Genomic DNA, 12,239 nt, shown 5'->3' on the forward strand with positions numbered 1-12,239 from the left:
TTGTAGGGCAGAAGAATACATGTTACAGTCTACAACTCCCAGGCGAGTCTGGAGCAGATTTTGGAATCGTAAGTTTCACTTTTGTTTTCAAACCGGAGACTCTGTTGGATTGAGTTCAATGCTGCTGGTCTGCTGTCTGTGCTTCTCCACATGACAAACATGACATGATGTGCACATCAGGTGCATCAGAAATCAATTTAGATCAATTTCTATACACTGATCAACTTTTGACTTTGTGCCTCTGTATGGGAAACACTGCATCTCGCAGTCATATGCCCTCTAGAAGCCACGTGATGAAGTACATCATCTCATGAAGCGACAGATGCCTGACCTGAATTTGGCCCCTGATGCCCTCGGCTCCAACGAGGGGACACAAATTTTGTTGTGAAATACTGATTAGTTTTCAGCCTCCTTGCCTCCTCTGACAACTAATCAAATGAAACAACCTGGAAAGGGAAAATCATTAACTATTCATCACTCGTAGCCTGTGACTGGGGGTCGCAGGTAGGCACCGCCTCATTTTAAGGGACACTTTAGGAACATACTTAATAACCATCCAATTCCTGCCTGTAACCTGCCTTTAACTGATTTTGTATGTTTGTATTTTCCATGGTGTCATCTCGGCATCATTGTAAATGAGGGTCACCCTCAATGATTTCTCAGAGGATCTTAAATAAAGGATGAATGAATTAATTCTACAAATGTCACACTGTTAGAGTATGGCTGACTTTGAGGGCCTGCCATGACTTTTCTTAAACAGCTTGAGCCTAAATGTTGGTGTGCAGTGAAAGAACAGGTCTGCAGGAGTGTTTTGACATAGAACTTGTGGTATTACAATGAAAGTTAAACTGTACAGTGTCCAACTTAGTCAGAAAATGTCACAGTTTTATAGTATGGCTGAGTTTGAGGGCCTGTCATGACTTTTCTTAAACAGATTGGACCTAAATGATAGTTTGTAGTGAAAATACAGGTCTGCAGGAGTGTTTCGGCTTAAAACTTGCGCACTTACAATGAAAGGTGACCTGTGCAGTGTTTAATCTGTGTAGCCTATGTAGTCCAAAAATGCCAAATCTCTGTTTAAATGTAGAGGGGAACCTTCAACTAAATAATTACAACAATTCTTATCATGGAAAAACATTGTACAGATTGTATAGTTGCATTTTGTTGCTTAATTATTTGGGATTTGTGCAAAAATACGTTTTTTTTAGTCTCAACATTTGAGTGTTGTGGATTTCTAGAAATTGTGCTCTTATTCTGAATAAAAATTGGACCGGAAGTCTTATTCTTATTTCCGCTGGCGGAACACAGAACACTCTCTCGCTGCTTTACCTTGTCCTGCTAACCCTGCTAACCAGCTAGCTTAGTTAGCTAGCTCGGTGTTACAAATACCAAACACAGGCAGCTAAGAAGAAGGGGGGTTTCGGTGAGATTATTTGCATGCTTCAATGTGATTCACTTAATTGCAGCGGTTTCATTTGTTTTTTGTGTAGTCAATCATGGATTGGAACATTTTATGCAGTGACGTTAGTAGGCTAGCTAATAATTGTAGACAAAATACGTGGATCTACTTTATCAGAAAACTGTGAACAAGCATTACAGTGTGTGGAAAAGTCATGTACATGTCGCCTGCTAGTTATATTTGTCATTCTTGTAAAAATGGAATAAGATAACGTGTGGAGAGCAAACGACAGGGAGATTAGCCAGATGAAAAGCTTTGGCTAGCTGCTCTCTGTTGCTAGGCAACGGAACTCTCTTGTGGGTGCCTAGAGTAAAGCCTCTAATTACATTAGTGTGACAAAATCACTCATGGCTAATGTACTGGGTTAAACACACGTTCGATTTGCAGATTTTTTTAGTTGAAATTATTTTACCTGAAAGGATCTGAATCAACATACCACATCTCTTACTGTCCGGATCTCTTGTCTGTTGTCTGATTAGAGATACAGGCACCATGTTGGTCCCCATATTCACTCTGAAGCTGAACCATAAGATAAACCCTCGCATGGTGACCATTGGGAAGTTTGATGGAGTCCACCCTTGCCTCACTGCAGCCACACAAGCAGGGAAGGTGAGAGATCTTTACAGCAATAACCAGTGCAAATGACTTTTTCTGTTATGAACATTGTGGAGTGACACTTCTCTCTTACCTTCTTACAGTTTTAACTCCTCCTTCCTTATTTATATCATGCCCTCAACTCTTTTAACTTTCTGTCCTCAAAAGGTGTTTATCCACAACCCCCACGCTCGTGGCCAGAGACCTGTGGCCCACCGACTGAGCCAGAGCACCCAGGACTCTGACATCTCTCTGCTCAACATCAACCAGGCAGTCAGCTGTCTGACGGCAGGAACGCTGGGACCAAACAGCACCGGGGACACATTGCTGGTGGGATCCCAGACCAACCTGCTGGCTTACGACGTCCATGACAACGCCGATATATTCTACAGAGAGGTGGGTGCAGTTGAACTGAATGGGAGTAGGTATAACATACATTTATCTAGGAGCCTAGCTGCCAAAATGTTGGTGTGTGTCCCTTTTTAAAGGAGCTTGTTTCTGTGTGTGCTGTGTGTGGGTGCAGGTGACAGATGGGGCCAACGCCATCGTGCTGGGGAAACTAGGGGACATCCAGTCTCCTCTTGCCATCATTGGAGGGAACTGCGCCTTACAAGGCTTTGACTATGAGGGCAACGACCAGTTCTGGACGGTATGAACTGACATGACATAATACTGTAATGTCAGATTACACTTCACAATATCACACACACACAACTCATTGTTACACTTAAGATGTCTGTTGAACCAGTTAAAAGTAAGTTCAGACATAGGCTAGTTTGAACGTAAATTCTCTCTCAGTCCGAGTTTACACATGACTAAAATTTTAACGGTTGCACCAACTGAAATAGTTTCAATGCAGGTATAAGTGACTGCTTAAAACGTACACCTACCCCCTATTTGGGGCAAAGTCGTCCATAAAATAGCTGTTTGCATGGTGCATCGTTTTGATAGTTGGGAAAACTTGCTGGAGTATCTGGAGGAACAAATATAATACAGTTTATGTCCGCAACATGAAATTAGATCACTGAACTGATGCAGAATGAAACTACAATTTTTGCTAGCTAACAATTAAATAATAATTTTCCACCAGATTTGTCATAGGAGAACTGCATTCAACCTAACTGCATAGCTTTTACCCTGTTGAAATTAACAGTTAAACCACTTGATGTCACTATTGTTGTCTGTCTGTAGTTCCATGTACTTGCACACGTGGATTTATGCCTGTGGTTGTAGCAGGCATTGGAGATCAACTACAAATTAATCCTCATACATACTGCACTAGATAACATATTTTACTCACTGGTTTTAAATCCTCTTTTTGTGTTGCTGTTGTGTAAGTTATAAAATATTTACTCAGGCTACTGTGTATTCATGAAGTGTCTTGTTTGTTTAGGTAACGGGGGATAATGTCAGATCTCTAGTGCTCTGTGACTTCACTGGAGATGGGAAAAATGAGGTGAGTTAACCCAAAACTATAGACAAGAGCTAGATGGAAGATACAGTATCTCATACTTGTATGTTCAATCATTGGTTCAGGCATTTTGTATTCATTATTAATTGTATAAGTAATGTTGTCATCTGCTGTGTGTTGTTTACAGCTCCTGGTAGGATCTGAGGACTTTGACATCAGGGTATTCAAAGAGGATGAGCTTGTATCTGAGATGGCTGAAAATGAGGTAAATGGATGCAACTTCTTTTACAATCAAAAGATTGTTGAAATGTCAGATTGTAATCCAGAGAAAATTATATTACACATTTTTTGGTATCATCGCTTTTGACATGCTTTATATCATGTTTTGTACTGAGAGGATAGTCATACAATAATGTTTGAAATCATCTTTTGCACAGATCATTGTGATATACTGTAGATTGTTGTATCTGTCTTGAGCTGCACGTGATCAAAGTAACATTCTTTGACATGACAAGTGCTCCCTCTGTCCCTCTCTGTCCAGACGGTCACCTCTCTGTGCCACATGCACGGCAGCAGGTTTGGCTATGCCCTGGCTAACGGCACTGTGGGGGTGTATGACCGCACCGCCCGCTACTGGAGAATCAAGGTACCACAATCATTCACTCCTTCCATCGTATTCCATTGTGAGAAACTCTGAAAGCTTTAGCTCTGTCTGTGCTGGAAGAACAGCACCTACTTCTTGTTTTGTGTCGTAAAGCAATCCATCGGATTTCCTGCAAAATCTGACCTGGTGGCACCATAGACTGTAAAAATAGATGGATGTAGTGAGTGTAATGTCTCATTTGTTTAGAGTAATTATAATAATGCCTCGAAATTAATGTGGTAAGGATTTATTGATGGTAAAATGCTATACGTTCACTATCACCTTTAATTTATTATGTTATGACTATCTATGCTTTCTCTCCCCATCCAGTCTAAGAATCATGCAATGAGCATCCATGCCTTTGACCTGAATGCTGATGGGGTGGTGGAGCTCATCACTGGCTGGTCCAATGGAAAGGTCAGGACACAATTTCGCAGTCCCGCTATCTTGTTTTTCCACTGTAAGAGAGAAGGTGGCGGGGGTTATCAGGGGGATCTTGGACACGCCACTCTCACTCAGTTCAGTATCCTTTGATCACGTCCCCCATTTGTTCCAGATTGACGCTCGTAGCGACCGTACAGGCGAGGTCATCTTCAAAGACAATTTCTCCTCCTCCGTGGCCGGAGTGGTGGAGGGAGACTACAGGCTGGATGGACAGAAACAACTTGTGTGCACCTCCATAGAGGGAGAAGGTAGGTGTGTGTGTGTGTGTGTGTGTGTCTTTATGTGTCTGTCTGTCTGTGTGTACATACATGGCTGGTGCAACTTTTATCTCAAGTGTGCCTGAATACATTTTTTTAAACTTCCTTTCAATCATTTTATGGAAAACACATATTTTTTTATTGTTCTGTGTCTTACACACTGTCCTCTAGCAAGACACTTAACTGCCTGCCTGTATAGTATTATTTGTGTGTGTGTGTGTGTGTGTGTGTGTGTGTGTGTGTGTGTGTGTGTTCATGCATGTTCATCTCATCTGTATGTTTTCTGCATCCTGTAGTTCGCGGCTACCTGCCAGCCAGTAAGGAACTTAAAGGGAATCTCATGGACTCCAGTGTAGAGCAGGACCTCATTAGAGAGCTCAGCCAACGCAGACAGAATCTGCTGCTGGAGCTACGCAACTATGAAGAGAACGCCAAGGTACACACATTTCAATCATTTATTTATATCATACATGGATAAAATGTAGATTCATTCAAAGGACACAGGATTCTGAGAGACATGCATACAAAGTAACACACACACATGCACACATACTGTCACATTGTTTCAGGGTGTGTCAGAGACGGACAGCGGGATGGGTGTGATACCAGCCAACACGCAGCTCCAGACGGCCCTGGCGGTCAGACCCGCTACGGAGGCCCAGAAGGCTCACATAGAACTCAGCATTTCCACGCCAAACGGTGAGGGTCTTCAGCACCAGAGATGAGATTGTGAAGGATTTCAAGGAGTAAATACTAACAACACCCCTGCGTGTTTTCCTCTGTCCTCTCCAGAAACCATCATCCGGGCGGTGCTGATCTTCGCAGAGGGGATCTTCGAGGGCGAGAGCCACGTCGTCCACCCCAGTGCCCAGAACCTGTCAGGCTGCGTCCGGGTCCCCATCGTCCCCCCAAAAGACATCCCAGTAGACCTGCACATCAAGGCCTTCGTCGGAGGGAAAGCCAGGTGGGGTGTGTGTATGGGTGTGCGTGTGTGCTGTCTTTGCTGTCGTTCTCCATCTCTCGCCCTCCTCTCCTCCTCACCTCACTCTTTTTTTCCCCCCACTCCAGTACCCAGTTCCATGTGTTTGAAATCACCCGACAGCTGCCTCGCTTCTCCATGTATGACATCACGGTTGACCCCTCAGCTGCCCCGCCCACCGGGAGGGTCTCCTTCAGCATCAACGACCGGCCACAGCGGGTAGGCGGGAGGCAGAGTGTGTTTCTGTGTCTTTAGGAGACAGGGAAAGATGGCGAGAGTGAATAAGTCCAGATGGTGTGCAGTCCCACAGAGCATTCATGGCGATGACATGTAGACCTAATTAATTAGCAGTTTAATTGACCTATAGACCTATTTAATTAGCAGTGATCTCAGCTCTTTGGCTCCCTAGTTGATCACCTGCCTTCATTTCTTCCATGGAGAATACAATAATGTTAGCAGCAGCTATATGTTGATATGCTGTGTGTGTGTGTGTAGGTGGTGATGTGGCTGAATCAGAACTTCCTGCTTCCAGAAGGGATAGATGGTCCCGATGTCACCTTTACCTCGCTAAGGGGAGGACTCGCTAAGGGGAGGAGGACTGTTCTCCATCAGCATGGCCAGCAATGGACAGGTACACACACACATACACACACACACACACACACAAACAGAATATACCATGTATAGCACAGAGACTGCACCAACTTGATTACTATTGATTATTAGTCATCTACAGTAAAATAATGCCCATAATAGCCAAATATTAATGGCTCAAAGGGTCCATAGACAGTAGTTATCAATAAGCCTATAATCAAATAGACATTTGAAAAGACATTTTGTTTCTCCTGGTTATGTAAAAAAAAAAGTACATTTACAGGGTTAATAATTCTTTTGAAAAATGACAAAAATGTTGGTGAAATTTGACTGGTTGACAGAGGTATAAGTGCTTATTTCTTTGTTTTTTACTTTACCTTATAAAGGGTAAATAAAACAGTGCTGATTATTTGAACGAAGTTGTAATAGCCTTGTGGCAGTTCAAGTGCTAAATTGAACTAAAATCAGTCAGTTAATGAATCCATTACTGCTTTGTCCAATCAGATCACTCTGAGCACTGATGACATTGACCTGGCAGGAGACCTGGTCCAATCGCTGGCCTCCTTCCTGGCCATAGAGGACCTATCAGCAGAGGCAGACTTCCCTGCCTATTTTGATGAGCTACGCAACACGCTCACTGAGGTCAGCTTTCCTGTGCCACGTTTTCTTTTCAATATTTATGGAGCTTTTCTACTTATTAGGTTGGAGGATGACAGGAAAGATAAAAGAGACGTATGATAGATGTTATTGGTCAGATTCAGACTTGTGATGTCACAGATATACAGTGTGCTCCTTAGTCCACTGAGACCTAGGGCTGGACGATATGGTTGAAATCAATATCACGATAATCATAAGGATTTTTTTTGATATCGATACATGACGATATGGCTCTCATAAGCGAAATCACATTAAATAATCAAATTAATGTTCATCATATTGAACCGAATGGTAATGTTTGGTGTGATGTCAAACTAAACTGAAATTTTCACATAATATTCCTGCCATACTTCATTTTGTCTGAGTTTCTAAATAAAATTTGCTTGTTCTCATCAGTTTAGACAGCAGAACTGTGTGTCTCGATATCCCAAAATCACCATATCATCACAATATAATCCCACTGAAAGACGATAAATAATAATATTGAATTATCGTCCAGCGCTGCTGAGACCACTTTTCTTCCATCACTGTGTGTCCTATTCCCACCTGCAGGGCATACATTATATGAATGATATGATAACTATAACTATAACAGCACTCTGTGTAAAAGGCTGCCTGTCAAGTTAAATGATAACCTGAAATGTTGTAGGAGGCAAGTTAAATTTGTGGTGTGTAAAGTTGAGGCTGATGTACCCATTGAATATATATGAGATATCCCATAACAAAGGTAGAGAAGTTGAGGAACACAGGCGATATCAGGTCATTTGTTTAGGAGAGAGACTGCGGTGCATCTACTTGGCTTTGCATGTGAAGGACAAGTTAGGAACCTTCGTACTCAAAGTGCATCAGAAGCATGCTGGTCCTGCATCAAAGCTAAAATATATCGTAACCACATGTTGGATGATCTCTGTGGTAGGTGGATGAGTTCCACTCTGTCCATCAGAAGTTGACTGCAGCCATGGCCGACCACTCCAACTACATCAGGAACATGCTGGTGCAGGCCGAGGATGCTCGCCTTATGGGAGACATGTGAGTTACTACCATATACTCTACATACCATTCTGTTCACACTTCACTAACCTGGCCTGATTCACCATGGTTTTGTATGTGTGATATTGGGCATTACAAAAAATATTCTCCTGGAGTAAAACTTAATCAGTGTATCATCACTGTATTGCAAAAACATTTATTGTTATCTAGTATAACAAAAAACACCAATTAAATTCACAGCAGTATCACTACCAAATAATGGGGAGACTGAATATACTTGTCATGTAGATAATAGTGTAATAGTGGCAATTTGTTTGACTCCGGGACCCAAAAATCAATTTCATCATTTCTCTCTCTCTCTCTCTCTCTCTCTGTCTCTCTCTCTCTCTCTCTCTCTCTCTTGCTCTCTCTCTCGCTCTCTCTCGCTCAATTCAATTACATTTTTCAATTCAAAATATCTTCATTGGCATGAAATACCAGAGTACGTATACAGTACATTACAGAAAACAAAATATGGAATGATAAATAATTCTATATTGTTTATATAAATAGGAAAACGTTAATCTAAACGTTAAAAGAAAAATCTCTCTCTGTTTGTTTTTCTTTTTCTCCCTCTCTTCCCCATGCGTTCTCTCTCATCCCTTTCTCTCCCGCGGTCCTCCGTCCCTCTGTAGGACGACGATGAAGAAGCGTTACAGAGAGCTGTACGATCTGAACCGGGATCTGGTCAACGAGTATAAGATCCGCTCCAACAACCACAACGCTCTCCTGGCCTGCCTCAAGTCTGTCAACCAGGCCATACAGAGGGCTGGTAGACTGCGAGGTAGGCCTGTGTGTGTGTGTGTGTGTGTGTGTGTGTGTGTGTGTGTGTGTGTGTGTGTGTGTGTCAGAGTAACGCCGTTGTGTACGAGAGAGAGAATGTGTGTGGGTGATCGTTTGGGATGAAGTGCGTGTGTGCTGTTTACATTCTGGATTAACGTATGTGTTGTATTTGAGCTCTGATCAGACATTCTGTCTCGTCTTTCACATCTGTCTCACTCTTTCCATCTCCGTCTCCGTCTATCTCCGTCTCTCCCCTCCATCCTTCTCTTCAGTGGGCAAGCCCAAGAACCAGGTGATCTCTGCCTGTCGAGACGCCATCAAGAGCAACAACGTCAACGCGCTCTTCAAGATCATGAGAGCCGGCACCGCTTCCTCCTGAGGGGGGGGAGGAAGGAGGGAGAAATAGATTGTGAAAGAGAGAGGGAGACATTTCATCATGTTTGACCAGAATAATGAGCTTGGAATGGACTTGGAACAAAAGGAAGACGGTGGAATGGGTACAGTGGGCCGAGTTCCCCAAGCGTGTTGTAGCCTAAATCCAATTCTCGCCCAATGACTTCTGAATAGGCAATAGCAATTGACTGCCTTCTCCATATCGTTTCCATTAGACTCTGATCAATTTCACCTTACGCTAGCTCATAGAGAAATAAAACAGTAACCACAGTCTTAGTGTAGTGACATTTCCATCTGTCTCTGCCTAGCACTGTGGCTGTTTTAGTAAGCTTGGCATAGAGCAGCTGTGTGGATTAGTGTAGGAGTGAGCAGTCAAGAGAGGCAGTGATGTTTAGAGAGCACAGCTGGACCAAAGCAACAACTTGAGATGGAACAAAGATGGTTTAACATAATGCTGCTGTCACCTTAAAATCTGGCATTTCCCAATATTGGTCTTTTTTTTTTTATTTCAGTGATGTGCTGACACAGTCTTGCCTGTGCTGAGTAAGTTTTATTACCCGTCAAACAAAAGTAAATCCCGTTATTTAGATTACACATTGCTTTGCTCCGACAGTGTCAATAGTTCAGTGGTGTGACAGAGTTGTAGCCTAATGTCCAGCGAAGGTACAGATGCACTAGGGGTGTGGCCGGTTTGCCTGCTAAATGTTGAAACTTTAGGAAAACTCGTGAAAACCGTCTGCTTCGACACAAACACAATCTGTTGGATGGGTACCCGGACTGTGAGTCAGCAGACAGACGGCGGTGTTTAGAGAGAGTACAGCTGGAGCGAGACATAGAGCATCTTTTCTCTCAGCTAGAGCCCTTCATCTGGGAGAGTCGTGCCATTGAATTCACCGGAGGCCCCGGTCGGTCCAGATCCTCTCGGTGTGTCAACCCGTCCGGATACAGGTCTCTGCTCCCAGCTGCTGTGTGTGCTGTGTGTAGCCAAAGAAAACTCTTATTTTAACTTAATGAATGTTACTGAGGACCAACCGTGTGTGGTGAGCATGTTTACCTTTTATAGAGATTATACACTTTATTTGTGTGTGTGTGGCAGAGAATATTATTAAATTAACTTATGATATGTTTTAAAAGTTTGTGTTACTGTTTATTCACTCGAGTTTGGTTGGTGTCATCATTAAGGGACTGACTTCTTTCTCAGACAGTTTCACTCACTCAACTCTTTCTTAGAGCACAGGTTGTGCTTGAAAATGGATTTTTGGAAGCCAGAAATGGTGTGGATGAACACAGAGGCCAGCCCTCACTTCTAAAAAGTGCAGCCAAACATTTGCTCATATATCTTCTCTCCTGTCAAATAGCCAGAGTGGCTCTTTCAAACTGCTGAGCAGATTTGAAGCACTACTTCAGCCCACTTTAAGCCACGTTTTCCCAAGCCAACATGGATGTAGAAATTCTGAAACCGCTTTTTAAAAGTGGTTTTGAAGTCATATTTATTTGCCTTGAATATATTACTGTTGCTGGATACACACACTTGTCTAAGTCCACTGGAGCTATTGGGGGTTAAATGCTTTGCCCAAGGGCGCTTCAATGGTACCTCAAGTGTTTCTGCTTCACTTACCCCACCAAGATTTCAACTGCCGACCCTCCAGCTCCAGTCACTAGATCACTTTATCCTTTAGACCGGCTGGCTGCCTAGTTTGGATATTTCAGTGATTTAAAACACACTTGAGCTGACCTTCCTGTTTTTTAATGATTTCATATCTGGAAATATCACACAAAGCAAGGCAAAGCAAGCACTGTTTTTCTTCTTTACATATTTGAAAGGAATCCAGCTACCTTTTTCCACTGGATGCATGACTGCACGGCCTGTGCAGGACACAGTCAGTCATTGCATCTCTTTCAGAAGCTAAATAGTTTATGAGCCGGACCTCTTCTAATGAAGTTCAGCAAAAAAACAAAAACAAAAAAAACCCCACACACAATACATCATAACAGAAAACAAAACAACTAAGAGCTAATGGAAATTAGAAAGGAAAGGAGGTGGAAAGATAAAATAATATATACAATTTAATATATGATTTACAGTGTTTGGTCATGCAGCTCCTACATCTTTTTTTTTTACCTCCACCAACAGAGTTGAACAGAGTTATGTTTTCGTCCCTTTCTGTCTGTTTGTCTGTTTGTCTGTTAGCAGGATATCTCAAAAGGTTATGAATGGATTTGCAGGAAACTTTGTGGAAAGGTTCCAAAGAAGAACTAATTAACCTTTCACACTGATTGGCCAAACAGGGGCGTGGCAGTGGGTGTGGCTTCTCATAAAAAAGCATAGCCTATAACATATGAACAGACTGACGCAACACCATCAAACTTTGTGGCTATAACTTTGTGGCACACACAAAGTTAGAGGCAAACCCTTCATTATTGGCCCAATCAAACAACATGGGGGCACTGGTGAGCTCATTTCCGGTTCAGACATAACCGCCCTGCTAATTTTTCCATAACTTGGTACAGTGGAGGGCGGCTCTAATGGAAACTGCACAAGAAATAGTGCTGAATGGTCAGTTGACAGTTGCATAGTGTTGGCAGAGGTATGAGCTCTACTGAGTGCCATCTAGTTCAAGACTCTTCTGCCATTTTAGCTGAATTAGACATTACACCATAGAGTGTGATTCTAAAAGAAAGTCCCATTCATTTCTAACAAAGATTTCCATTTTCCTGCATTCCTGTCCTTATTTCCTGCTTTTTCCGCCTCTATATTCCTCCTTTCTGTATATTCCACTGAACACGTAAATGTCCACACAGCTGCTTTCTGTAGGCCCTGTGGAGTCTGGCCAGTCAGCTACATATGGTTCAGTAATGATCCAGCCCAGGATCGTAAATCACTGTTACTACTGCTCATGCTGGGTGTGTGTGTCTGTGTTCTCCAGTGTGGATGTGTGGCTCCGGTTAGTAAGGTTGTGTATTTGACCATATTTAAATACACATTCCTTCCAGTT

The 12,239-nt window shown here is 42.6% G+C and overlaps 1 protein-coding gene across 1 annotated transcript; it reads left to right on the top strand.

Moving 5' to 3' along the window:
• The first annotated feature begins 1,951 nt into the window (after window positions 1-1,951).
• On the top strand, window positions 1,952-10,330 carry bbs2 (Bardet-Biedl syndrome 2). Its single transcript, XM_071538424.1, has 17 exons — window positions 1,952-2,068; window positions 2,222-2,449; window positions 2,577-2,702; window positions 3,447-3,509; window positions 3,652-3,729; window positions 4,006-4,110; window positions 4,438-4,524; window positions 4,664-4,799; window positions 5,105-5,244; window positions 5,378-5,507; window positions 5,601-5,772; window positions 5,877-6,006; window positions 6,283-6,369; window positions 6,850-7,023; window positions 7,955-8,067; window positions 8,703-8,851; window positions 9,123-10,330. The coding sequence occupies exons 1-17, from the start codon at window positions 1,952-1,954 to the stop codon at window positions 9,227-9,229; spliced, it is 2,142 nt and encodes a 713-aa protein (XP_071394525.1). The 3' UTR covers window positions 9,230-10,330.
• The last annotated feature ends 1,909 nt before the right edge of the window (window positions 10,331-12,239 follow it).

This window comes from Centroberyx affinis, unplaced genomic scaffold (assembly GCF_046629955.1).
Source record: "Centroberyx affinis isolate AG114_WGS23_722 - 3 ecotype Tasmania unplaced genomic scaffold, CSIRO-AGI_Caff_v1 ptg003272l_1, whole genome shotgun sequence".
Taxonomy (NCBI): Eukaryota; Metazoa; Chordata; class Actinopteri; order Beryciformes; family Berycidae; genus Centroberyx; species Centroberyx affinis.

What these genes read in the sequence shown, in the direction of transcription:
- bbs2 (XM_071538424.1), top strand. Translation starts at nt 1,952, where the DNA reads ATGTTGGTCCCCATATTCACTCTGAAGCTGAACCATAAGATAAACCCT. An exon ending in CCGATATATTCTACAGAGAG is followed by an intron (nt 2,450 to 2,576) that starts GTGGGTGCAGTT and finishes GTGTGGGTGCAG; the next exon opens with GTGACAGATGGGGCCAACGC. An exon ending in CAGCATTTCCACGCCAAACG is followed by an intron (nt 5,508 to 5,600) that starts GTGAGGGTCTTC and finishes TGTCCTCTCCAG; the next exon opens with AAACCATCATCCGGGCGGTG.